General features: G+C 38.4%; 1 protein-coding gene across 2 annotated transcripts in view; it reads right to left on the bottom strand.

Annotated features, from left to right (window-relative positions):
- The window catches only part of asic2 (acid-sensing (proton-gated) ion channel 2), a 448,191-nt gene that overhangs the window by 149,025 nt on the left and 271,882 nt on the right, over positions 1 to 27,284 (bottom strand). The window contains exon 1 of one of the 2 annotated variants that reach the window (XM_067375593.1): positions 7,542 to 8,252. The exons of the other annotated variant lie outside the window; for it this stretch is intronic. Coding sequence (XP_067231694.1) covers positions 7,542 to 8,252 — 711 coding nt within the window. Of the gene's footprint in view, positions 1 to 7,541; positions 8,253 to 27,284 lie in introns of those variants that run through there. 2 annotated transcript variants of the gene reach the window in all.

A 27,284-nucleotide genomic window follows, 5' to 3' on the forward strand; every position in this document is an offset into this window, starting at 1 on the left:
TTATCTGAAACCACTATCTGAAAGGACCAAGGGAAGGACTTCTCGACTCGAATCCGAAAAACTATTTTTTTTGAAACCCAAACTCAAATAAAACCAATACAGCTCTGAACAAGTGACATATTACAATTACTATATTACTATGTTACTTTATTAAAAATGCTGGATGAATTTATGTCCACTGAAAACATTTAAAAGTAATCAAAATCCATTGGATACACTTATAACAATGTCTGAAATAATAGAACGCATTAAAAATATTTTACAAATTTAACAAAGGAAAATATTTGCATGTTTTATAGATGTTAAAAAAAGCCTAAATGTGGCTTGTTGGTTTACTATATAAACTCATCGGCGGAAAAACTTTTAATATGCAATCTCTGTACACCAACAGTAAATGTGGAGTGAAATGTGTTCTAATCATAGAACAGTGTTTTTCCATCAGGGACGTGGAGTGAGGCAGGGATGCAGTCTGAGTCCGACTCTATTTAACATCTGCATAAATGATCTGGCAGTAGTATCCCCAGGCCTCACTCTACACAACACAGAGGTTAGATGTCTGCTGTATGATGATCTGGTCCTGATGTCCTGCACATCTGAGGGTTTTCAGCAGAACCTGTCCCTGCAGGAACAGTACTGTCACGAGTGAGCTTTGACAGTCAATCTGAGCAAAACCAGAGCCATGCATGGTGTTCCAGAAGAAAGCCAGATCTCAGAGAAACAAACACTAGTTCACCTATAAAGGACAGATCTTACAGCACAGCACAAGCTACAGTTATCTGGGCATCGACATCAGTGCTCAGGGAGGCTTCGATCTGAGCGAAAAACACTGAACGGAAAAGGCTCCAGTCACCTTTATTTATATACAGTTTTATACAATACTGATTGCTTCAAAGCAGCTTTACATTGATTTATGCCATAATGTCATGATGCGGTCAAATTACCCTTTAAAACTTGAATAAAAATATGTAATTCAATAATAACACATTATTTTATATGGATGTGAAATTTGGGGATCAGTACTAAATTGAAAAAAAAAAAATGGGATAAAACTTCAGTAGAACAACTACAATTAAAAATGCCAAAAACATTTTGGAGGTCCACAGAAGCATTTCCAATGATGCCTGCAGGGCTGAATTAGGCTTGTACTCACTGAACATTGAGATCCAGGAGAAATGTGTTCAGTGTACTGGCATCACCTCCATCTGATTCTGATTCAAATCCTGATTCAATCTAATATAAAGCACTACTTGCCTAAGAAACCTCACCAGAACCGCATCCTCTAAACACACTTGTTCTTGACCCAATCCATGAAACTCAACTCCTGACTGTCTGAAGTATTATCAAAGAAATTAACAAAAACTAAAAGACACTCATGATGAATCACTAAAAACTCAATTTGACCTTCAAAATAAACTCCAATGCAATTCTTTGACCCTAAATTTGGCTAATTATTTATTAAATAAACAATTTAAAGAAAGACAAAACCTCTCTAAATACAGATTAAGTGACCATGATATAGAAATAGAAAGAGGAAGACGTAAAATACATGGACACAGAAACAGCAGTGGATCTGTAAACCTGCAAACACCTTTGAAATAACTGAAATAATTTGGCGAAGTGATATAGAACAGGAACAGCTGTACATTAGCTTCCTGGAAAATAATTGCCCACAGAATGTTTGTCAGCCAATCAGAATTAAGCATTCAACAGCCCCTTAGTATAAGTTGATAATAAACTCTCCTGTTCATTGAATTATTACAAACATCTTACTTTAATGTAATAATTATGAGTAAGCCAGAATTTGTTCAGAGGATACATTTCTGTAACATCTGACAGATAAACTGCAGCCATATGAGACATCCCAAAGCTGGGTATTAGAGCTTTCCCTGCTGGAGCTTCTGATTGTCTAACTGGGTCTCTAATACACTTTGTAATGAGTGGATAATGTTTAGCTAATGTTATGGAGAGAAAAACTGAGCTGATGAGGAAGAAGAAAATTAGCCATCACACACGGGATTCCCACTTTCTAAACTCTTAAAATTGGTGTATTTAACCTCAAGTGACTACTATATGAGCTAAATAAACACAGATATGCTCTTGGGTAAGAAGTATGATAAATAAACACTCATTTACACAGACATAAATGATCACATCTCAAACTATTGCTGAGCTTGCCATTAGAAGACATAAGACATATATGAGGGATAAAATAAGGTTCATACACTACATAAAGCACATATGTTCTTGTTATTGTGAAATGGGCTGTTAGAGTTCTCCACAAACAGCAGTGCCATTCCTAAACACAGTGAAAAACACCTCAGTGATATCCAGTCCTAATTAAGAATTATTGTGAGAGAATTGCAAAGTAGTTTCACACAAATCCACACATGCAGAAAGAAGCTCTGCTGAAATGTAGCCTGAGAGAGAACATCTGCCAGCGCTCCTCCTCTCCCCACATCAAGAGAATTAGAGAAACAACACAGTGGAAAATAACACAATGAGACTGAATGAAGAAGAGAGAGGAAGGACAGAACCCATAGCATACAACATCCTAACAACAACAACAAAAAATCCTCCTCACAGTCCCACAACACTTCCAATTAGTTTATTTACAATTTCAACAAAACAGTGCATCCTACAGCTGTCACTGACTGCAACATCCCACAACTCCTTACAAAACATTTAATGGTGGCCTATTAATCACATGTAAACTTGAAATGAATAGCCTGCTATATAATCTGCGACATGCACAATAAACTTTCCAAACCTAAGTTTAAAGGTGCCCTAGAATCAAAAATTGAATTTATATTGGCATAGTTAAATAACAAGAGTTCAGTACATGGAAAAGACATACATTGAGTTTCAAACTCCATTGCTTCCTCCTTCTTATATAAATCTCATTTGTTTAAAAGACTTCCGGAAAACACGCGGATCTCAACACAACACCGACCGTTACTTAACGGTCGGGATCATTAATATGTATGACCCCAATATTTGCATATGCCAGCCCATGTTCAAGGCATTAGACAAGGAAAGGCAGTATTAACGTCTGGATCTGTGCACAGACAAGGTAAGCCAGCAAGAACAACAGCGATGGCAGATAGAGCAATAATAACTGACATGATCCATGATAACATGATATTTTTAGTGATATTTGTAAATTGTCTTTCTAAATGTTTCATTAGCATGTTGCTAATGTACTGTTAAATGTGGTTAAAGTTACCATCGTTTCTTACTGTATTCACGGAGACAAGAGCTTTCGCTATTTTCATTTTTAAACATGTGCACTCTGTATAATTCATAAACACAACTTCATTCTTTATAAATCTCTCCAACAGTGTAGCATTAGCCGTTAGCCACAGAGCACAGCCTCAAACTCATACAGAATCAAACATAAACATAAAAATAAATACTTTACTCACATGATCCGATGTATGCATACAGCATGCATGACGAACATCTTGTAAAGATCCATTTGAGGGTTATATTGGCTGTGTGAACTTTGTAAATGCACTGTAATATAGTCAACAGCTGGTGTGGCAGGGAGCACGCAATTTAAGGGGGCGGTGCCGAGTGTAAATTAGTGCATAGTTAATGATGCCCCAAAATAGGCAGTTAAAAATTAATTATATATATTAATAAGGGGAATTTTGAGCTGAAACTTCACAGACACATTCAGGAGACACCTTAGACTTATATTACATCTTGTGAAAAAAGCATTCTTGGGCACCTTTAAAATTTCATAAAGGTGTTTGAAACTGTAGTGGTTAGAAGTCTTGTTATGTCTTGTGATCTTGTTATTTACTCATTTGTCAATTTAAACTTCTGAGCAAACTCATAAAGTTGTGTTACAGACACAATATATATATATATATATATATATATATATATATATATATATATATATATATATATATATATATATATATATATATACACACACACACACACACACACACACACACACACACAGTGCTCAGCGTAAATGAGTGCATCCCCTTTGAAAAGATAATAATATGTTATTAGATAAAATATCTCAATGAACACAAAAACAATTTCCAAAAATGTTGACAAGACTAAGTTTTATATAACATCTGTTTAACTTATAACATGAAAGTAAGGTTAATAAAATAACTTAGAGAACAGAATTTTCAGTTTTACTCAAATTAGGTTGATGCAAAAATGAGTACACCCCACTAAAAGTCTCTGAAGCAAAGCTAAATTTTAGACTACAAATGTCTAATTTAACAAGAATTCAACCACAGGTGAGTCTATTTATTCATTACTCAGGTGTCCAGCAGACAGGTGACTATAAAAGGGTGTTAAAACCCCTTCCCATTTCATGCTGTCAGCAATGGCACCACTAGGAAGAGAAATGTCACAAGACCTGAGAAAGAAAATAATTTCTTTACACCAGAAAGGTGAAGGCTACAAGAAGATCAGCAAAGCTTTACTTATCAGTCAGAATACTGTAGCAAAAGTGGTAAAAAAAATTTAAAAAGATGGAACTGCAACCATCTCACAGAAACGTCCAGGTCATCCATGGTAGTTAACACCTCGACAGGAGCGTCTTCTGATGAGAAGGGTTGAAGAAAATCAGCATGCAAGTTCACTGCAGTTATGGCTTCAAAATTGTATGGTGTCGCAAAGGTGAGGAATACAAAGAAAAATACATGGTGCCTACAGTGAAACATGGTGGTGGCAGTGTCCTTATGTGGGGCTGCATGAGTGCTGCTGGTGTCGGGGAGCTGCATTTCATTGATAGCATCATGAATTCACAGATGTACTGCTCTATACTGAAAGAGAAGATGCCACCATCACTCTGTGCCCTTGGTCGTCATGCACTTTTCTAACATGAAAATGATCCTAAACACACATCTAAGTCCACTGTTGGATTTGTGAAGAAGAACAGGGTGAAAGTGATTCACTGTCTCCTGATCTGAACCCAGTCGAACACCTATGGGGAATTCTGAAGAGACGATTTGAGCATCACTCTCCATCCAGCATCCAGTCTCTAAAAAAGCTCATTCTTGAAGAATGGAAAAAGATAGATGTTGCAAAATGTCGCCAACTTGTTCATTCCATGCCTAGAAGACTGGGTGCTGTCTTTAAAAATCATTGAGGCCAGACAATGTACTAGATGTAGTAGTTTTTGTTGTGGGGTGTTTTTTATTGAACACTGTACAACACTGAAAACATGCCCCAATATCATGGTTTACTGTAACTTTCATGGATGGTGTTGGGTTTTGATTCATGTTTATAGTTAAGTCATGTCTTGTCATGTTTTTATTGCTTTGTTTCCATGTTTGTAATGTACTCCCTGTTGTCATGTGTTTTTCATGTCCCCATGAATGTAATGTGATTCCCTTGTTCTCATGTGTTAGGTTATCAATAGGCTTGTTCGACTTGATGCAGCGCTGCACAGACCGATTGGCGGCTGACTTGAAGCAGTGCATGCCGGTAAGAAATGTTGTCCGATTGAGACAGCGCAGACGCCATGTGACTGTGACGTATGGCTTCAAAGTACTGCGAGAGCGATTCGAGATCAGCCGCCTGAGTTAGCCAGTGCAGTTTCTCAAGAGGAGCTGCATGAGCGCTGATGGCGACACAGCTGTTTCATGATTGGCCGGATTCACCACATGACAACGATCACGTGTGTTTCATGTTTATTGTCACGCCTTTAGTTTCACTAATGCTCACAAATCTGGATTTTTATAAGAGTTAAAGCTGTTTTCATGTAGTTGCAATGTTATATTGTGTCATGTTTATCAAAATAAAACTGATAAAAAAACGTATACCCCACTACATTATTTTTTATATAGTATATGCTTATATTGAACTTTATTCTTGTACAAACAGATGCTGTAAGCAATACATAAAGTATTGAATGAAAATCTCTCTGAAACATTGGTGTATTAGTCAAATATTGCATTTATTTAACTGTGATAAAAAGTATGCAAATGCAGCACGAGCGTCACTACGGGAAGCAGAAAGTGTCCGACTTCACGTCTCCGTTTTCAGCTCCTCCCCGCCTGCACGCGGCTACTCTCGCCGATTGGTTTCATCCAGCCGCAGTCGATGTTGAACACACCTACTGTCTCAAGTTCGACAAAATTTCTTACCAGCATGCACTGCTTCAAGTCAGCCGCCGATCAGTCTGTGCAGCGCTGTATGAAGTCGAACAAGCCTATTGGTTCATTGGTTTAATCATTGCTTTCAGGTTTGTCTTGTTATGTCATGAGTCTCTGTGTATTTAAGCCCTCGTGTTTGCTATGGTCTTGGTCAAGAATTGTCCGTGTACCACTGTTGGTGAGTTTTACATTTCTGTTAAGCCAAGCAAAGCCAAGTCTTTGTTTTATATTTTGTTTATGTTTGGATTCATCAAATAAAGCTGCACTTGGGTTCTCCAATCACTGCCTTCAGTAGATCCATTAAAGTAATAATATATAGGGTCATTAATCACAAAGGGAACCTGCCAAAAAAAATTTTCGCCATAAAAAATGATAAAATAAAGTAAACAGAAATGATAATAATAATAATAATAAATACTAAAATACTGCAAATATAAAGCATTTTTTAAATTATAAATCATCATATAAATCATTTAAAAATTTTGATATGAAAATCCCCATTCAAATATTTAATTGCATTTAAAACCACCTTTCTTTTCTGGCATTATTAAAACTCTAAACTGTTACTACTTTGATTTATTCATTGTTTTTTGCACAAAAAGAATGTACGTGATAGAGCAGCAGTAGTGACTTTGGAGAAACAGGATGAGCATGAGGAGAAGAACGACATGTTCACTGACAGTAGGAGTCTGAGAGTGGTGACAGTACTGCAATGTTTAGAAACATAAAGCAACACTCATTTCTATGAATATGAAGAGATTTTACTGAAAAGTACAAATAAATATTCATGTAAAAACAGGCATTGTGCACTGTATAGTTGCAAGAAAGTGAGCAAAAAAAGAGAATTCATCCGCAAAATGATGATACTGGTTGGCATTTTCTGTTAGGTGTGGGTAAAAAAAAAAATGTAATCTTATCATGTTACATCTGGCTAAGAGACAGAGTTATATTATTATTTCTTGGCATAAAAAATACGTGTTTGCTAATAGGCTAGACAGTTGCTACATTACCAGATAGGAAATAGGTTGAGCATCCTGGAATTGGAGGTCTTTATGAGCAATGCAAATGCAAATAACACATTATGCTCAATCAAAATCACATTATGAAAATCAGCCTTGGAAGATCAGTGCACCTGATTTGTTTGTAAATGCTGGTACTCAACATGGGTCTGTCTTCATGAATTGGTGTCAGAAAGTTCTGAAACGGGGGTACAAAATGTGCTGTGAAATATCTGAAGCATGACGAAGAGGGCAACACAGGACAAGAGCTAACGAGAGGTCAGAGCTGAGTCTGTGCATGTGCTGCTTGAAAGAATACGTCACTGTGAATTTGACAAACACTAGAGTGAAAAGGTGACAGAAAGAGACAGAAAAAGAGAGAGAGAGGTGGAGGTCATTTGTTCAGACTCACAGCAGAGAAGTTGTGGGCTCCACAGGGCTCTCCGCGGTACTTGCAGGCCAGTAGCATATCCTCCAGCTGGTGGCCCAGTCGGTCCATGAACTCCAAGCTGGTGCCCTCGAAGCGCCGTGGAGGCAGGAAAAGACGGAAATCTGACAGCTTGCTAAACCACGCCCGCCTGTCATCTTGAAGCAGTTCCAGTACCAAGGGTCTGGCTGTGCGGTTGGCCAGCAACAGTCCAAGCCAGTGACCCGCAAAGTATAGATCGCTCTTTGTGAGGTGATTCAAACGTACAGGGTTATTGTTACAGATGGTGACCGTGGGAAAAGCGAGTTCTCTCGCCCATTCTGTGTGGACTCTTGTGTGAGTGGGAAAGGCCAGCCAGTGAAGCAGCCGATTTGAGGACCAGGAAACCAGAAGACCCAGACAAGTACAGAGTGCCAGCATCCAAAAGGCCCGGCGGCTGAGAGAGTTTGACGGGGCACAGATGTGCCGCAATCCGTGGAGGCGAGTCCGCGCTAGTAGGGCCACTGTGAGGTGGGACAGATTGTCTCGTGGTGCTCCAGCCCGGGTGCGGCGACGGCGGGCCCTGCGTTGGCCAGGCATGGGCGAGGCAGGGCGCAGACAGCGGCCTTCCAGAGCCATGACGGCCCACAGGGCTGCTAGAGCAGCAGGGCGGACGGCTTCATCTCCCAGCCAGGCCTCCACGGCCGGGGCCCTCATGGGGCTCCAGGAGCACAGAGAGAGCCACAACACTGACTTCCTGAATACTACTCTGACTTTTAGAGTCCAGCATTCAAGTCACGCACTATTGTAGCACCTGCAATACTGCTCGAGGTTCAACCGAAGTGTACAATCCCAACTCTACTTTGACTTCCACTTTAATATATGTATGCAAACTTCATTTCTGGATTGAATAAACACATTCACGCACAAGCACACTGCTCCCTAAGGTACACAAAATTCAGCATGTGTCTTCATACCCGCTGGCAACACTCTATAACCCCTCAGGCAAAATCCCCAGGCTATTTTCTCTGTAGCTTTCTCTTTCTAGCCCTCTCTATTTCGCTCCCCTCCTCAGTCCAACTGGTCAGGGTGCCAAGACTTAGTCTGGGCTTGGGGACAGCCTGCAATCTGCATCTAAGATTCTCCCAAAATCTCCTAAAGTTCAGGCGGGTGAATCGGAAAGAATGAGGCGGTTACATGGGAAGTGATCTTAATGAGAGAAAATATTCAACAGATGCAAGACAGATTGTACGAGAGAATAATGAAAAAGAGATGTATTGTGGAAGGCAGCGCCAGCTAAGTCACAAGAAAGAAGGATCTGAGCGAGTCTCCAGGCAGGCTGTCCTGTTGGTAAAATGGACTGTCTTGTGCGACCTTTTTCCACAGTCCCTGGAGAGAGGGTTTCCTGAACACTAGCTACAACTGACCCCACAACCCATGATTACACTGATCTTGTCTTTTTGCCCTTTTTCTCTGGCTTTGACAGTGATACAGTACTAACTTTTCACCTTCCTACCTTCCTACCTCTCTGTGTCTCTGTCCTCAACTACGGGGGCACATTGGCAAAAGCCTGGTGTTACAGAGGTCGTACTCCGCGCTAGTTCACACACACACATACGCACACACACTGACTCTTGCCTGCAGGAGTGCTGAATGCCGCTGATGTGGAATCTGTTCTGACATGGTCCGAATTCAGCATTTCACTCTCTCTCTCTCTCCTTCCCTTTTTCCATCCTTCTTTTACACTGAAACAGCATCCTTGATCTTCTTCTCCTTTGTTTTTCCTTTGCTAAAAATATCCATTCCCAGAAATTTTAAATTCTTCAATTTGCATCCATGTCCCTCCTCTTTACTCTGTCAATCAAAGCATGCTTGCTCCTCCCCCTGCCTCTTGCGTGCCTCCTCTTGTCCTTTATCGTTGTCTGGACAGATTCACTTCTGCTTCTTTGGTCGCTCGAAAGAGAGAGAGCGCAAGCGGGCGACAGAAGCTGCTCGGCATGAGAGCCTTTGCTTTCCTTTGCACTGTTTAATTGCTCTGCTGTTGCTGCCTCACCACTCTCATCTTCCCTTTTGCGCTCTGTCAGTCTGTTCGCTCAGCATTCCTCTCCTCCTTCTGGGTCACTCCATCCATTCAGTCCTCCTCCTGCTCTGTCGTTTCTGTTCTCTCCGCACTCCTCCGTGTCCACACAGTCAGTGCCTGGCTCAGCCTGTGCCAGCTCTCTCGCTCACTCTCTTTCTTTCTTACTCCCTCTCTCTCTCTCACTCTCTCTCTGTCTCTCTCTCTCTTTATTTGCCTCTATATTTCGCTCACTGTCTGCTTCCTTGAACAAGGCTGAAAAGAAACAAAAGAGTCACTCTAATGTTTCTCTTCATGTGCTTGTTAAAATGTAAAATGGTGTCCTGTGTGTGAGCGTGTAGGAGGGTTGCTTTTGTGTGGGAAGAAAAGCCAAAAGAGCTCACTGGTGTCCCACACTTCCTTTCTCTCACACTTATATTCTATGTCACTTCATTTTTTGTATTTTACATAAATATTTGGTGCTTTTGTTTCTTTGCAAGCTACACAAGTGTGCCAATCATATTTAATAAAAGGATTATGGTCAAAAACCTTCTTCTAGCATGACAGAAATGTTAATTATTAAAGATTTGCATGACAGTGTGGAGAATGTATTCCAGTGGTACCTTCTGTGCCCTACACTCTTGTTCACGTAGTTTATTTATTTAGTTAAGTTCATTTATAATTACTCAACTACTCATTCTTCTACTGAAAAAAAAAGGATACCTACTGTTAAATGCTTACAATTTGTTAAAAAAACCCAAATTATTTAAATGAACTGATTTTATTATACAGCCTAAATACATTTAAGTTAAAGGATTTAGGTTACACCAGAAAAAAAGTTAAATTTAAGGGTCAGATTAGGTACAAATATCTCATTAATAGCCAATTTATCACGTTTTACCACAGTGTATTTATTGCTTCATTCATTCATTCACTCATTTTCTTCATCTTCGCACACATGCAGAATCCAAATGACCAATCAGAGTCTTTGCCACATAAGTGACAGTCACAGATCACCAAATATTTAGAGGGGGACAGATGGAGTGAGAGTTAGATGGAAGTTTTTCTTTAATCACAAACTGAATACATCACACACAATTACAAGCTGTTTTGACTTGGTACTCACATATCTGATGCATCACATCATTTTCTTATAAGGTTTCACTAATTAGCCAATAATCTCTTTATTGTTTTCTTATTTGCAAGTACTCCATTTAAAGTCATCACTTAAAAACGAAAAGATAGAGAGAAATCCAATTAAAAATGCATATTTAACCAAAGTAGTGGCTTTCTCAGTTGGATATCATTAATGAAGACGCCTTCATAAGGCACATAGGCTCTGCAAATGTAAATGAGTCATTGGGAGATACAAATTGGATATTGATGGCATACAGTACTGTTTAGTGACAAAGAAGGGCTTTCTTATACATCATTACAATTCTGTCCGATGGTCTTGTGAGACATTTCTTTTCAATGAACACATTCATCTACAAAACGGACAGAACTATTTTTTCTTTACTCTGGCTATTTCTAGTTACTGAGGGCAGTTCTAGTTAACAATTTAGTGGGTGGGAAGAGTACCAGTGGAAAATAATGGTCTGTTCATCACAAACTTGTGGCTTCAAAAGATTTAGAATATAGCACATAAGTCACAGCTACATATCTTCAAAATATTTAATGCTTTTGTTTCACACACACACACACACAAACACACACACACAAAAAAAAAAACAAAAAAAAAAAAAAACAGTTTTGTAACAATTTTGGACTAAATTATGACAGAATTTCCATTTTGGGGTGAACTATCTCTTAAGAACATTGAAAACACTATTATTAGTGTATTTCTAAGACTTTATTAAACCATAAAATTGGTAAAAAAATTTAGTTTTGGGGACCAATTCTCACTAATAACTGCTTATTAGCATGCATATTACAAGCATATTGACTGTTTATTAGTACTTATAAAGCACATATTAATGCCTTATTCTGCATAACCATATTATAAAGTGCACCCCTTAATCCTATCCAATACCTAAACTTTACCACTACACTGACTACCTTACTAACTATTAATAAGCAGTTTATTGAAGCAAAAGTCATAGTTAATAGTGAATACATGTTCCCCAAACTGAAATGTGACCCAAAAAATCAAAAGGGAAATGCAACCAAGCCACCAAGATTACTGTGTTGCTTCTGCTGGACTTGGATTAGCTAAATGCAAGTCTCAAATATATAATGTTGTTCACAGTGGTGCAGATTATTTCATGATTATTCTGTTCTTTATTATAATGGGAAATACATTTTTATCATATTATGTAGTTCTAGTTATAAACCAAAGAGAATTACTTAACATAAAATTGAGACTGCTTTAGATTTATAGCTAAATTTGCAAAATTTATTTCTTTATCTATATTGCATGACTAGCCCAAGTTGTATGTATTTTTTATAAGGCTTAATAAAATTACAATAAACGTGATTTATAATTCATTGGTAAGACTTGGAGAGCTAAAATCAGATTCTTGACTTTACTGAAACCTTGTAATTTAGGAAGTGACTTGAAGGTTCAGACCTGGGGCTTGACTTTGTCTTGTAAAACATTGTCTTGGACCTGTTTGACAATTGTCTGGCTGTTCTTTGAGGCAATACATTGTTAGAGTAGAAAGAAAAAAAAAATGCATAAAAGGTCATTCTAATAGCAACCAGCAAACAACAGAGAAATTGGCAATGATGTAAGGCCAGCGGTGAACTGATGCGTAGCCTTGTATAAAACACATTTTAATTAATTCCAACAGGAGAAAGATTCATATTCTCTTCATTGTCCTCAAATCACACATATAATCTACAACTTTCAGTCTGGAACCTTTCAGCCATTACTTATCAGTTACCATCACACTTCCCCTAGGATCTCATATCCTCTGGAGAGTATTCAAGCAGCCTGGACATCAGTGCATCTATTAACTGCTGCTTGATTTAGATTTAGTAAGTACAATATAGAACATCTGCATTGTGTTTCATCCTTTTCATTACAAAACTACGCTAAGTACAATAAAAAATACTCCAATAAAAAAGAATCCTTTTTATTAGATTCATTTCCCAAGTATGCGGGGCGTTTAATTTGACAGCAAGCATGTAACTGATTTTACTATGCTTTCTTTTAGCCAGATGCTTTATTGAGTGCTCATATGATCTCAACATGAAACGAGCCCTTCGGTTTGACCCCTTTCTTATCATGTTAACAAACACAAATGAGTACAAAAGAACATAAACACAAATGTGCAGCAAGTCGTCTCACAAATGTCAGAATAAATAGCTTATATGTGAAATGAATATATAGTATAGGGAACACATATTCACTATTAACTACGACTTTTCCCTCAAATTCCTAATTTACTGCTTATTAATAGTAAGTAAGGTAGTTGTTAAGTTTGGATATTGGGAAGGATTAAGAATGTAGAATAAGGTCATGTAGAATAAGACATTAATATGTGCTTAATAAGAACTAATAAATTGCCAATATTGTAGAAATTTGCATGCTTATAAGCATTAAGCAACTAGTGAAAAGACCCTAAAATAAAGTGTTACCAATATATCTAAACACAATGGAATCCGTTACAGTGCATAGGATGTCACACTACATGCTATTCATTGCAACAATGACTAACCCAGAAGTATCAATGTATTAAAATTATTCTTCAATAAAGATACTGTATGAACCAAATCAACATGCACAGGGATTAACTACAAAATTTCAACATGATATGAAAAAAAAAAAAAGTATTTAAAAATTAGGAAAAAGTTTAATTTTAAAATTAGCTAATGTATAATTTTAAGTACTTTTTACATTTCTTTTTATGGAGCTACTGTTTACATTGGTCTGTGCTCATGCTAGGTCTGTGTTCAAAGGTTTACACTAAAAATCCATTTATTCATGGAAATTTTAAATGGGATTTTTACTTCCGGAGTCACTGTGCGGTCCACTTCCCCGATAAACAAAATAGTTTCTATAGAGAGCAAGAGGGCATGTAGCTCACTAATGAGATTGTCCAACCCTCATTCAAAGAACCTTGTATTGAATTTGACACCAGGTACCTGAGGGGCAAACACACAAACCCTCTGCTAGAACTAAACAAATACTAAATCCAAGCAGAGTATATCAACATTTTGATATTTTCTCCAACAAATTAAAATAAACCAACAAATAATAAAAATATTTAAAACACTCTGCTCACTGTACAGGTCCTGACTCAGATAAAAATATAAACTTCTCAGCTTCAAATGGTCAACATTCATAATCATGCATTTTATTCATATTTCATGTTAATCATTTATGGCTTATGATTTATCAACATAATCTTTGATTTCATATATTCATGTACTCCAACTCCAGATATTAATCCTCATCATATTATCAAATATTTATTCTTTGTTGTACTCATTAATGGTTATTCTTCTCTTATCTTTAAGAGTATGTATGCTTGCTATATTCAATTGTTCTTCAAGTGTTCTAATGTGACAGGTTATGTTGGCACGTTTATGCTTACATATTGGATGCCTGCCAAATATGCAGAAGCGATGATGTTTTCAGAATTAGTTGCTCATTTGAACTTGATGTACCTTTTTGTGAAAATATGTCTGTTTCTGTCTCTGCAGACATGAGAAATATTCTCTTAAAGGTGCCCTAGAATTGAATTTACCTCGGTATAGTTAAATAATTTGAGTTCAGTACATGGGAATGACATACAGTGAGTCTCAAACACCATTGATTCCTCCTTCTTAAGTAAATTAGATTTGTGCAAAAGACCTCTGAAGAACAGGCGAATCTCAACATAACACCGACTGTGACGCAAGAGTTGGGATCATTCATATGTACGCCCCCAATATTTGCATATGCCAGTCCATGTTCAATGCATTAGACAAGCCAGTATTAATGTCTGGAGCAGCACAGCCGAATCAACAGACTTTATGCAGGTAAGCAAGCAAGAACAAGAGCGAAAAATGGGGCAATAATAACTGACATGATCCATGATAACATGATATTTGTAAACTGTCTTTCTAAATGTTTTGTTAGCATGTTGCTAATGTACTGTTAAATGTGGTTAAAGTTACCATCATTTCTTACTGTATTCATGGAGATCAGAGACGTCGTTATTTTTTATTATTAAACACTTGCAGTCTGTATAATTCATAAACACAACTTCATTCTTTATAAATCTCTCCAACAGTGTGTAATGTTAGCTTTAGCCACGTTAGCCACGGAGCATATAGCCTCAAACTCACATGATCCGATAGGTTGCATGACAAACACTTTGTAAAGATCCATTTTGAGGGTTATATTAGCTGTGTGAACTTTGTTAATGCACTGTATTATAGAGTTGCGAGCTTGGGGGCGGGGATCACAAGCATTTAAAGGGGACACGCACAGAATCGGTGCATTTTCAATTATGCCTCAAAATAGGCAGGTATTTTGAGCTGAAACGTCACAGACACATTCTGGGGACACCGTAGACTTATATTACATCTTGTGAAAAAGGGTTCTAGAGCACCTTTAAAGGTGCCAAAACAACCTTCTGTATCTATTTTCATCTATCTTTGACATTTGACCATTCACTCTGAACTAGCGATTACACCAACTATGACATGATGGACAAGTCTGTTTGACCTTTTCTTATTAGACCAAAACATAAGTTTAAGTAGGATGTAAGTTTTTCTATGCTTATGGTATATAACTAACTAGGTCTTTGATAGCCCTTTTAGCCTTTTGCTCTACGTTTTGCTGTTTGCCTCTCCTTCTGTGTCTACTCTTTCTGCTTCTGCTTCATCTCTTCTACCTCATTTCATTCTTTAAATATATTCTTTCATTCTTCCTTTCTGAACTTCACTCATCATCTGTTAGATACAATAATCTGGATTTTATTCTAAACGATCATTTACTTGATTCATTTGCTTAATTCGCTATAATTTTTACTTAATAAATGTATTATTCCTTTTTCAAATCTGACATAATCATTGCTGGACTGCCTGGATCTTATTGCCTCAGTTTTTGCATCACAAGGTCAATCTCTTTTTACAGAGAGCCATGCTCACACTTCACACATTGACAGTCACTGCCAACAAACAAAAAGGACTACTGGATATAAAGTATTAGTGAAATGTCATTGAATTATAGATAGATGCACACACACAGGTCTTAAATCTAAAATAAAAAAAAAAAAAAAAAAAAAAAAAAAAGTATGTATTTCTCTTGAATGGTATTCCCCACATGCTAAACTGATTAATCTTTATTGATCCAGCTAATCCAGCTGTAATTAGGCAAATTGGTGTAAGAAATGACAATGTATGGCTCAACCCAGATTCCACTCCAATATAGGTGTTAGAACAATCTTGTTCCCCAAAATGGCTTAATTATCATAGAGTAGAACAAAGTCAATTTTGTTGTTTTTGGACCATTTGGGGTGATCACGTTGTGAACAAATGGCCATCAACTGTAGAATGAGAGCAGCTGAGGGATCCTGAGAACCATCTCAGACAATTGTGTGTCTCAATTTCATTAACATACAGACCACAGCCATTACAACAGGAGCAACTTCATTTACATTAGGGGTGGTAAACTGTCACGGGATAAAAGGTTGATATTGATGTTCAGGTTTCATTCTGACTCCATTGAACCCAAGGTGCTACATGTATTTTGTCACTGCTATGCAGCAATAAACTTCTTCATAAAGATCTTCAAAGTTCTCATCATTTTTACTTACATTAGGTAACACCCACCACAACATTCACTTTTTTTTTTTCTTCAAATGTTCTCAAAAATAGTGCAACCTTTTTTTCTTACAAATTTGAATCTATGATCTGAATAGACCCGAATGGAAAATTTACAATCATAGAGTAAAAGTTTACCATTTGCATGTGTTCTTAAGTTAATTAAAAAAAGTAAACAATTTTAAACCATTCAAGTGCAAGAAGGCAAGAAAGACAACTTTATTCACAAACAGCAAATTCAGATTAATTCTTATTCACATCTGTGTGCCTGAATGGACATATACACAAATAATTATCTCAAAATACCTGTCTCTATGAGTATCCGCATAAACACAGTTGGTTGTCTGAAATGAACATCAAAATTTGAGAAATAAAAAGAATGTGTATCATTATATTGGATCTTGGGTCTTAAAGTGAAAGCAGTGTAATAAACCTGCTGCTGTCTGTCATTCATGCAAAACAAACTTTATTGGTTAGGCTAACAGCTTTTGCTATGGTATCAAAGTACTTAAAGTGCCCCTGTTATGGATTTTTGAAAATGACCTTTCATGTAGTGTGTAACATAGCTCTAAATGAATGAAAACATCCTGCAAAGTTATAAATCTGAAAGTGCACTGTATATAAAGTTACTGTCTCTCAAAAGTAAGAGTCGACAATTAGTCAGTTAAATGAGTGGTTTGTAAAATCAATCCCAAGCAGTTTCATTGTGACATGAACGTATTGCCCAGCCACCTACTATGCGCGCAAAAACCAGGGAAAACTTGAAACTCCTCAAACACTGCCAGTACATGAAGAATCAGCGGTTAAATCTCATCTTTACAAAGATACAACAGCAGTATAGCCCGAACCTTGTGCAGTGTTCCCATCATTTTACTGACGACTGCCTCTTCAACCTAAAAGTGTTCAACGAGGGATTCGAAAGCCAGTTGTTATTGAAGGATGGGTCAGAACCCAATTTATTCGGACCAGCTTCTTCCTCCTCCGAATTACAACCTGTAAGTATGATTCATAATTGTTGGTGTTATGCTCTCTGTAGCATGCACAATATATGTATTTAGTTGTGTGTTGTGTATGCTCCACGCAGCTTGTAGGTCTCCGGTTAACCAGCTAACAGCAATATGTGTTCGCTCGCAATTGTCTAGATATGTGTCAAATGTGTGTCGCTGTTATTACATGGAGTTATGATAAACGTTGGTGTACAACTGCAGTGCTTTATCAATACGTTTCTGCGTCGGGCTAACGCATATGGGTCAAAGACATATAAGGTTTTCAAAGTAGCAAAAAATAAAACAGCAATTACAATTCCCTAAAATTATTTTTTACGTTCATTGGAGTGTCACTTATGCCCTTATATTAGTTATATTCAAGAATAAAACCAATAATTAATATTTATTGTGACTGATATGAATGTACCCTGGTAAAATGTCATTCAGTATAACACTATGGAAAATGGGCATAAAATTATTATTTTTTAAAATACACTTAATCACAAGTTTATATGTCTGTGCTTAAGACTTGTAGAAATATAGCTAACCAGAAAAAATGACATTATTTTATTTTGAATACCACATATTTGATGTGTCACAGGTACAAAAAAAAAATTGTTTTTTTTTCAAATATTTCCTGTCTTACATATATATATATATATATATTAAAAGTATCTTTCACTTCATCCTTTGAGATTTGTTTTGACTTGTTTTGATTTGAGTCAATCAAACAAAATTATTGTATTTTAATAGAAAATACTGGTGTTATAATGTATGACAATATTTTGTTACTCTGAATGACACGTGTCACTACAGCCTAAAAATATTGATTAAATGTGAGTCCTTCAGCAATAACAGTACTGATCCTATAAACTATTATTAATAGCAGCAATAGTATTTTTCTTTTAGCTCTTTTTAAAGTTATAAAACTGTGTAAAAAAAAAAAAAAAAAACTTGATGAAATCATCATAAAACATTGGACATCTTTTGCAAAGTAATATCATGAAATTACATCACATCAGGTATTTTCAGCATTAGATTGTGTCCTTGGTGGATGATCAGGTTTGACATGCTTCTTTCTTCTCTGATAATTAAAAAAAAAAATTATAGTTATGACACTGGTACAGAATATGATTTACATCCATTAAATGTTATTAGTAGTCCATTAGTCCAGTAGTCCATTAGTAGTCCCTTTGACGTCATAGATCCCCACTTTGTAAATCCTGTCTTTTGCTGGGTCTGGTGTCAATAAAAGCTTTTATTGGACTAACAAGGAAGTTTTCATCTCTAAAACAGGATATTCTTAAAGTATGATGACCTCTTATATGTCAAAAGCTCAAGGAAAATTAGATTTTTCAGTTCATCACCCCTTTAAAGTATCCTTTCTGTGTTATACTGAATGACATGTGCTTTTGCCCTCCTATTACCCTCAAATCTAGCAACATTTTTTCCCCACTGGGGTCAATTTGACGCCAGCAATTTAAACCTCCAGAATATGATGTGTGTCAGGTACTTTATGTTTCTTCATTGACTACTCAAGTAGCTCGTTAAATAAAACAACACCCCGGCCCCATATTATATTATATTATTGCGTTTGCTATCAAGGGTAATAACATGCATTATGTTTGGGGTCAATTTGACACTCCCTTGGGATCGCTCCACTAATGGATGGTCGCATGGTAGAGTTCACATTTTGTTCCGTGGACAATTCATTTTCCAGATGTCTCAAACAGTTCGAAGAGGGCTTCATCAGAGAAAATAACTTCTTTCAATCTTCTGCTGTCCAATCCTTGCACTTCTTGCAGAATTATAGTCTGTTCTTGATGTTTTTCTGTCCTTGATGGCTTCTTTGCTGCCCTTCTTCACCAAGCTACTGTCCAAAAGTTTTGACCTCACTGTATGACAGATCCACTCAGACACACCTGCTGCCAATATCGAGTAGCTCAGCACATGATTCATTAGTGGTGACCGTCCTGCCACTTGCTGGACACTGTGGGACAGTTGAATTTCTCAACTTGAAGTTCTTGATGATCCAGTAAATGGTTTCTTTCAGGTGCTTTGCATCAAAATGGCCTCACATGCAAAGAAATTGCATGCAATGAAGCACTTTGCAAATACTGTATGCATTTGATCACTCTACACAATAATTTAGAAACAATGTGAATCAACACCACAACAATTGAAGCAGCAAACTTTGCAAAACACAACATTTAACAAGCGGTTCATCTAATGAGGGTTTCTGAGATGACGGCCCACTGCAGAGAACTGCCAAAACTTTTGAAGATGGCTTTCAAGTGGGGAGCAGGATCATAATAAATTGCCGTTTTTGAAAGGTAATGTACCTCCTTGTGCTTGAGAGACAACAGGAGAGACAACACTAAGAGTCTCATTCTCATCTGAGTAGGATGCCTCAAAATTAGGGTTCTCTTCATCCAAGTTCTTGTGAGAATTATGATTCCCCCCCACTGATGACAGTGTCTCTCGCAATACTACAGGTATGGTTATGATAGGTTAGGGCCCTAAAGCAGATGGAAGTTGTTTGAAGATTATAAAAATGTATTTCATAGTGACCTCTCAGTATTATCCATAACAAATATGTGTAAAATTTTTATATTTTTAATATGTCTTATAGATAAATGTGCCTGGGGCCAAATTGAACCCAAAGATCACTGATGCTACAAAATGTGTACTGGAAACAGAAAACATATCATCGAGAAAAATTTATGTTTACCCATTTGCCCCATTAAATTACGAAAAGTAATTAAATATGAAGCAAAAACATATGTCAATCATACGTTTAGAGGCGTTAAACATTGCATGGGGTCAAATAGACCCCAAAGATAATAGTAGCGCTAGAGGGTGAAAAAGTGAAATCACCAAATATTTCAGAGATTTACTCACCTCTGTTACGGTATGCTGGTAGAGAGATGAGGCAGATACGGATTTCCACAATATAAACACTACTTTAATAAACTCAGGTAAGGAGACACCAAACATACGCATTAACACAACAGAGATCGGACAAGGAGTGCAGGGAGTGAGTGCCATATAAAGGGAGTGATGATAATAGAGTCCAGGTGCAGGTGGTGAGTGATGATGAGGAGCTGACGAGGGAAGTGAGTGCAGGTGACGAAACAGGAGGATACTGGGAAATAGAGTCCAGGGGAACAAGGGATCTGTAACAGTACCTCCCCCTCCCGGTATGCGCGTCCTCGCGCCGTAGATGGAACAACCGGGAGGGGGGTGGGCGCCCTGGAGACCTCAAGCCGGTGCAGGGGGAGGAGCAAACTGGAGAGGAGGTCTCCAGGGCAGGTCCAAGACCCATGGCGGGTCAGGGGCCGAAGGCAGCCATGGAGGTTCAGGGGCTAAAGGCAGCCATGGAGGGTCAGGGGCCGAAGGCAGCCATGGAGGGTCAGGGGCCGAAGGCAGCCATGGAGGATCAGGGGCCGAAGGCAGCCATGGCGGGTTAGGGGCCGAAGGCAGCCATGGCGGGTCAGGGGCCGAAGCCTTCGAGCCGTTGAGCCCAGGCGGCGCTGAAGGACCGGCGGGAGATGGCGGAACCAGCGGCTCCGCCGACCGAAGCGCAGCTGGGGCTCCAGAAGGCTGCAGTTGAACACAGACGACATACAAAAAAGTGAACACCAGGGGGAGTGAGGAAGCCAACTGGAACGTAGGGACGGAGGGGAGACGGAGGAGTGCAGTCCAGAAGTGAGGGCAGGCTGACGAAAGACCAAGGTGTGAACGGGGGCAGGATGGAGACTGGTGAGACTGGTGGACTTATGGACCATGGTGGAGACGAGGGAGGTTGGAGCCAGGGTGTAGGTAATCGCCCAGAGGTCCGAGGTGGAGATCTGGTCGAGGGGGCTTGAGGTGGAGGTTCAGTGCAGACACAAATGGAAGGAGGTGGGAGAGGGAGGCAGGGAGGGTAAACAGTCTTAGGGCTGGAGACTTCTATAATGAAGTTCATAATAGGAGAGGCTGGCTCGTCGGCGGCTGGAGCGGCTGGCTCGGCGGCTGAGACTGGAGAAGAGGGCTTGGCGGCTGAGACTGGAGAAGAGGGCTCGGAGAAAATGTCTATAAGCCAGACCGCATCATCTGGCGGCTCGTACAGGGTTGGAGCGGCAGGCTCGGAGAGGGCTAGAGCGGGCTCTGGAGTTGATTCAGTGGCTGGAGCGGGCTCTATGGAGACTGGAGCGGCTTGCTTCCTCCTCCTCCGCTTTCTGGACCCAGCGGAGGAGTGTGGGTTCAGTGTGGGACAGGCAGGGAGTTCACTGGAGGGGTATGCGAAGGAAGACGGAAGTTTACTAACTGGCCTGGCCAATCGTGTTTCCGGACGGACTGGAGACAAACACTTATCTTGAACCCTTTCAACTAGGAATTTGGAGCCATTTAAACACAAAATTAAATTGATAGTTTCGCTTAACACTCTGAGGTCTGAAAACGCGCCGGCGCGTTTTGCAGGTTTTTTTTAACATTGCAGCAAAACAGACTTAAAATACTCCGTCATTTTTAGTCATAGACACATAAGTAATATATCAATTGAAACTATAGAATATCTTCTTTTATTTGTATACACTCAGAGTAAAAACAAAATGTTGTGCTTTTTGTAAAATAAAGAAAACTAACATGATGCGTGATTTCTCCTCTCCCTCTGAACGAAGTCCAATCTGATAGTTCTCAGAAAATTAACTGTAACTTAGTGAATACTAATCACAGAAAAATTACACTTATGTCTAAAAAAACGTTAAGATGTCAAGTTTTGAATCATGTAAGTCAAATCGAAAACAAACCTTCTGTGTTTATGTAATCTGTATGAAAAGAGAGCCATGTCAGAAGTCTGTGATTCAGCTCATTATCCGCTAATGCGGCCACGCCCACGGAGCCAGCGCTATTCAGACGCAAATTCAGAGGCAATACATGCATTCATCATCTCAATAGTTTATTTATTGTCTTGAAAAGTGTTTATCTGGATGTAAAAGTCATGGTTAGCGAGCTCTAGAAGACATGCAGTTAGTTCCTGTTTTCTTTTCTTCTATAGATGAATTTTAGATGAGTTTTTGTTTCTTTAGCGCCCTCCTGCTGCTGTATGAATTGGAAACTCCATTCATGGAATAGCCTCTTCTTCTTTTAGATGAATTTGTGGACTAAAAAAGCACAGAGCGCCCTCTGACTTCAAGGATGAATTGAAAACACCAGCGCTCATAGTAATGACTGTGAATATTAAATAAAAATAACTCCTCTGTATAGAAAATTGACAAACATATGAGAATCCAATATTTCTCCAAATGTGCATGCTTTTAAACTAAAAGCCTATATTCAGACTCTTTGCATCACAGAAATACATTATATTTTAAAATATAATATAAAACCATTACTTTATATTGTAATAATATTTTTCTGTATGTTTCATATATCATAATGAGCTTGAGACATCACAGAAGGTTTTTTTCACAGCCTACCTGACTGAAATGCCTCATTAATATGCAAGTCATTTCAACTCATTACTATCCAATTCTTTTGTCTTCTCAGGTGAGAATGGCCCATTTTCAGTGGAGATTCACGCCTCCTCGCATACTGTGTTTCTTGGCAAAAAGTGTCTTACAAAAACTAAATCAATATATTGTTTTATATGAAGGAATAGGCAGCATAACGTTTACATAATTTTGAAGCAAAAACTCTAGTCTACAACCTCCAATACCCAGAAGTCTTGTAAACACAGATTTACTATACTTTTTGTGGCCTTATTTCAGTGACTTTTTGTTTTTTTCAATAACCACGCATAAATGTTATTCCTTCAAAAACACAAACATGTACATACATGTTCCTCACATATTATTGTAGCCTAGTTTTTGCTGAATACAGTGTAATGACACTTTTGTCATTAATATGTTTATGAACAACTGAAAAAAGCACAAATGTCAGGGCATGTCAAAACTTTTCCAAGCTCCAAATCAGCCTCAGACTCCAGAGGGTTAAGGAGAAACGATAATCAGGTTCATCAAAATGGATAGTATCGTCATCCAGTCCATCCAGAAACAGGGAGATCAAACATGCTTCAGGCCAGTCAGACAAGAAAGCAAGCTCAACGAACTCCTCCACATACCTCTCCAGCAAACGACCCACCTGTAGGAGCCCGATGAGCCGATCGCCAGCTGACAGAGTTGTAGGAGGCATTGGAGGAGTAGGAGCCAGGGAGCTGGGGAAAGTCTCCATGTTGTTCTGTGGAAAATCCGGTCGGTTTAAAGGTCCGTTCTTCTGTTACAGTATGCTGGTAGAGAGATGAGGCAGATACGGATTTCTACAATATAAACACTACTTTAATAAACTCAGGCAAGGAGACACCAAACATACGCATTAACACAACAGAGAACGGACAAGGAGTGCAGGGAGTGAGTGCCATATAAAGGGAGTGATGATAATAGAGTCCAGGTGCAGGTGATGAGTGATGATGAGGAGCTGACGAGGGAAGTGAGTGCAGGTGACGAAACAGGAGGATACTGGAAAATGGAGTCCAGGGGAACAAGGGATCTGTAACAGTCTTATCCCATAGATAGAGGGTCTTCAATGGGTCATCTTAATGATGTCAAACACTGTCACATGATTACCATCATGTGATATGCTTTAAAATGTTTTTTTTTTTAATTATTTTTTTTTTTATCTTTGTTGTACTGAATGACATTCATGTAGCACAAAACTCCAGACATATATTATTCAAGTTTTAAAATATTTTGTTTAGATGCAGTATGTTGCCCATAGTTCTGTATATTGCTGCAAACACTAGCACAATTATGCCATGGGTGTTCATTTATATTTTTAGGATGAATTTCTACATTTTATGAACACTTTTGTCATAAGAATTTTAATCCGGGCAGTTAAACTGAATAACATTTTAACACTTTAGAGCTCAATAACTCCCTTAATTTAATAGTTTGCAACACAAATATTTCTGGGTCAAAAGAAGGGTAAGAGTTAAGTGATTTAATATTATATTTACACATATTTAAATTTTTATGTTAAATGAAAGGCCTTCGGACACCAAATTTAGACATCTTTGACCCATATACCATGACTGTTTGGGTGTTTTCCACCGAACTGTGGGCTAGGTTCGCTAACATGAACATAACACAACTTATTTCCTCTCTGAGTCTTTATTTTTAGAACAGAGCGGAGCACCATCATTATTACAATGTAAATGATGCAAGCACTGTATACTGTACTCAGTGTTAACCAGCAGATTCACCACAGATTTGACCAATCACTGCAGATTAGCAGCACGCAAATGAGGGGTTTGGAAAAATGAATCGTTGAGCGAATCATTTGGGAGTCCTTGAGCAAATAAGGTATAAAAACAAATGCATATTATAAGACAGTGAACATGTTTTTTGACCTTGCTTGTAAACCTGTTGTTGGGGACTCCCAAAACAAAAATAGGAACCTTTCAAATCCCATAATAGGGACACTTTAAATTGCTCTTTAAATAAAAAATGGAAAGCAAAGGAGAAGGCAAGAGAATGTCCCCACCATGGCATCTTTATCCAAGCCAGTCTTGTTCACGTGTGTGTGTGTGTGTGTGTGTGTGTGTGTGTGTGTGTGTGTGTGTGTGTGTGTGTGTGTGTGTGTGTGTGTGTGTGCTTTTGTTTATATTACATTGTGGGGACCAAATGTCCCCATGATGTAATATAAACCTGAGTTCACCTACATCGTGGGGACCAGCCAGCGGTCCCCACAATGTAAATGGGTTTATAAATCATATAGAATGAGTTTTTGTGAAAAAGTAAAAGTTTGCACAGTTTCCTGTGAGGGTTAGGTTTAGGGGTAGGGGCAGGGTAGGGGGATAGAATGTACAGTTTGTTCAGTGTAAAATGCATTGAAGTCTATGGAAAGTCCCCACAATTCACAAAAACAAACATGTGTGTGTGTGTGTGTGTGTGTGTGTGTGTGTGTGTGTGTGTGTGTGTGTGTGTGTGTGTGTGTGTGTGTGTGTGTGTGTGTGTGTGTGTGTGTGTGTGTGTGTGTGTGTGTGTGTGTGTGTGTGTGTGTGTGTGTGTGTGTGTGTGTGTGTGTGATCTCAGGAACTAAGCTGCACAATGTAGTATCCCATTTGCATAGTCAGCTACACATCAGCTACCCCTACTTTAATCTGATCTATACCCTGAATGTGGCAGAATCCGTATGAAAGGGAATTGCTTACTGTTTGTAGCCTGTTATGAGGCAGCATTATTACAAACGACAAAGCCATTCTTGAAATAAACGAGCAGAAACACGTACAACCTTGCCAAAATGAGTCATTAGTGTTCTTTTCCCACTATCAACAGGCAACCTCTGTGGAATAGAATGCTGTATGCATAGTGCAGGCACAGACTGAGATTTAGAAAAATGGCAGATAGCAGTCAATTGGCTATGCAGAGTGAGCTAGTGCAGTAAAGACACTTGGAAAAGCTTGCAATTTAAAAAAAAGTTTTTGAAAAAGTTGGTAATGCTGTGTAGGAGTATTTGCACAATGGGGGTATTACTGTCAAACGTAAAGACTAAGCTTATCAAAACAATGCAAAAAGAGATGTACTATTAAGTGTTAATGTGCACCGAAGCACCAGTATGCATGATTTGAGAAGTTCCTTATTTGCTGTGATAAATCAAGGGAGATGAGCTTGTACAGTTATTTCTCTACAGATTTCTCCTCCCTAATTTACATATAATTCACTCTAGAATAAGGGATGATTGAGGCTCTTTCAGACGTCGCTCAATTTACCAGGACCAAGTCTCAGAATTGCAGTAAAAAAAATAAATAATGCACAAAGCTCTGCTTAAACATCAGCCAAATGGATCAATATTTAAATTTGAGATGAAACGGAAGTTGCGATAGTCTTCCCTTATGTGTATATGTGATTGAAATGGCTTCTCAAACAAGGAAAAAAAATATAGGGCGGAACTTAATTTTGTCCATGAGGAATTTGACTGAATTGAATGGATTGTTCAGACTGTCCTCCAAAAAAAAAAAAAAAAAACGACTCTATAAATCGTTTTTCAAGCACCTTATGACGCAGATAAATGGGATTGAAATTGCATTAAACTGAAAGTGTCCTGTTGCTGATAGGGGCGCAACTTTAGCAAACGCTCCTATGGGTCGTATTTCAGGGAAGTGACAAACAACCTATATAGGCGTATTAGTTGGAGAACATGTTGGGATTGCTGGATGGTTGGTGAGTGACAGGTTGTCCCTCCTTCACGCCAGTAAACACGTCTTCAGAGAAGAGAAGAGATGTTGCTGCAAGAGGGAGGGGAAGTTATTTTGATTAAAGATTATGAGGGCACATGAATTTTATATATATGAAAAATAATAATGTGCATGGATAAATCATTTATAATCACTACTGCAATACCGCATAAAAAAATAAGAATGGTCTACTTTGATTTCATGGTGCGTAAAAAGAAAAAAAAAAAAGAAGAGATGCCTTTTGTCAAGGCGATCACTGAGACAGTATTCTGAATAAAGATGACTCCAGCAGCACTAGTAATCAATGACCTCAGTCTGCTCTATGATTTTTTTTAATCAAGGCGACGCCGAACATGTCTGATGTGAGAAATTGCCTTTACCCAAGAATCACAGACCTACTACTTTAAAAGCAGGAGACTATTGAAATTAATGGAAGGGCCATGCCTCATCAGACAGGAAAGGAAATTAATAGTGTTTGTGCGAGAGGGGGAGATCGACATAGCCCATATACTCAATGTCATCCACACTCATCTACACAATGCTCTGATATTATTGACTGGGTTTTTGCAAAAGGACGATAAGAGAAGGAGATACTAAGAGCGATTGAGGGAGGTGTGGCTGACCAGCAAGATCAAATTAGAAAGCAGCAAGCAGCAAGTGATGGTAATCACCTAAAAACATGCAGCTGACTTTAAAAGGAAAGGTGGCCATCTCAATCAGTGGGCATTTACTGT

Source organism: Chanodichthys erythropterus, chromosome 3, assembly GCF_024489055.1.
Source record: "Chanodichthys erythropterus isolate Z2021 chromosome 3, ASM2448905v1, whole genome shotgun sequence".
In the NCBI taxonomy this organism is placed as follows: Eukaryota; Metazoa; Chordata; class Actinopteri; order Cypriniformes; family Xenocyprididae; genus Chanodichthys; species Chanodichthys erythropterus.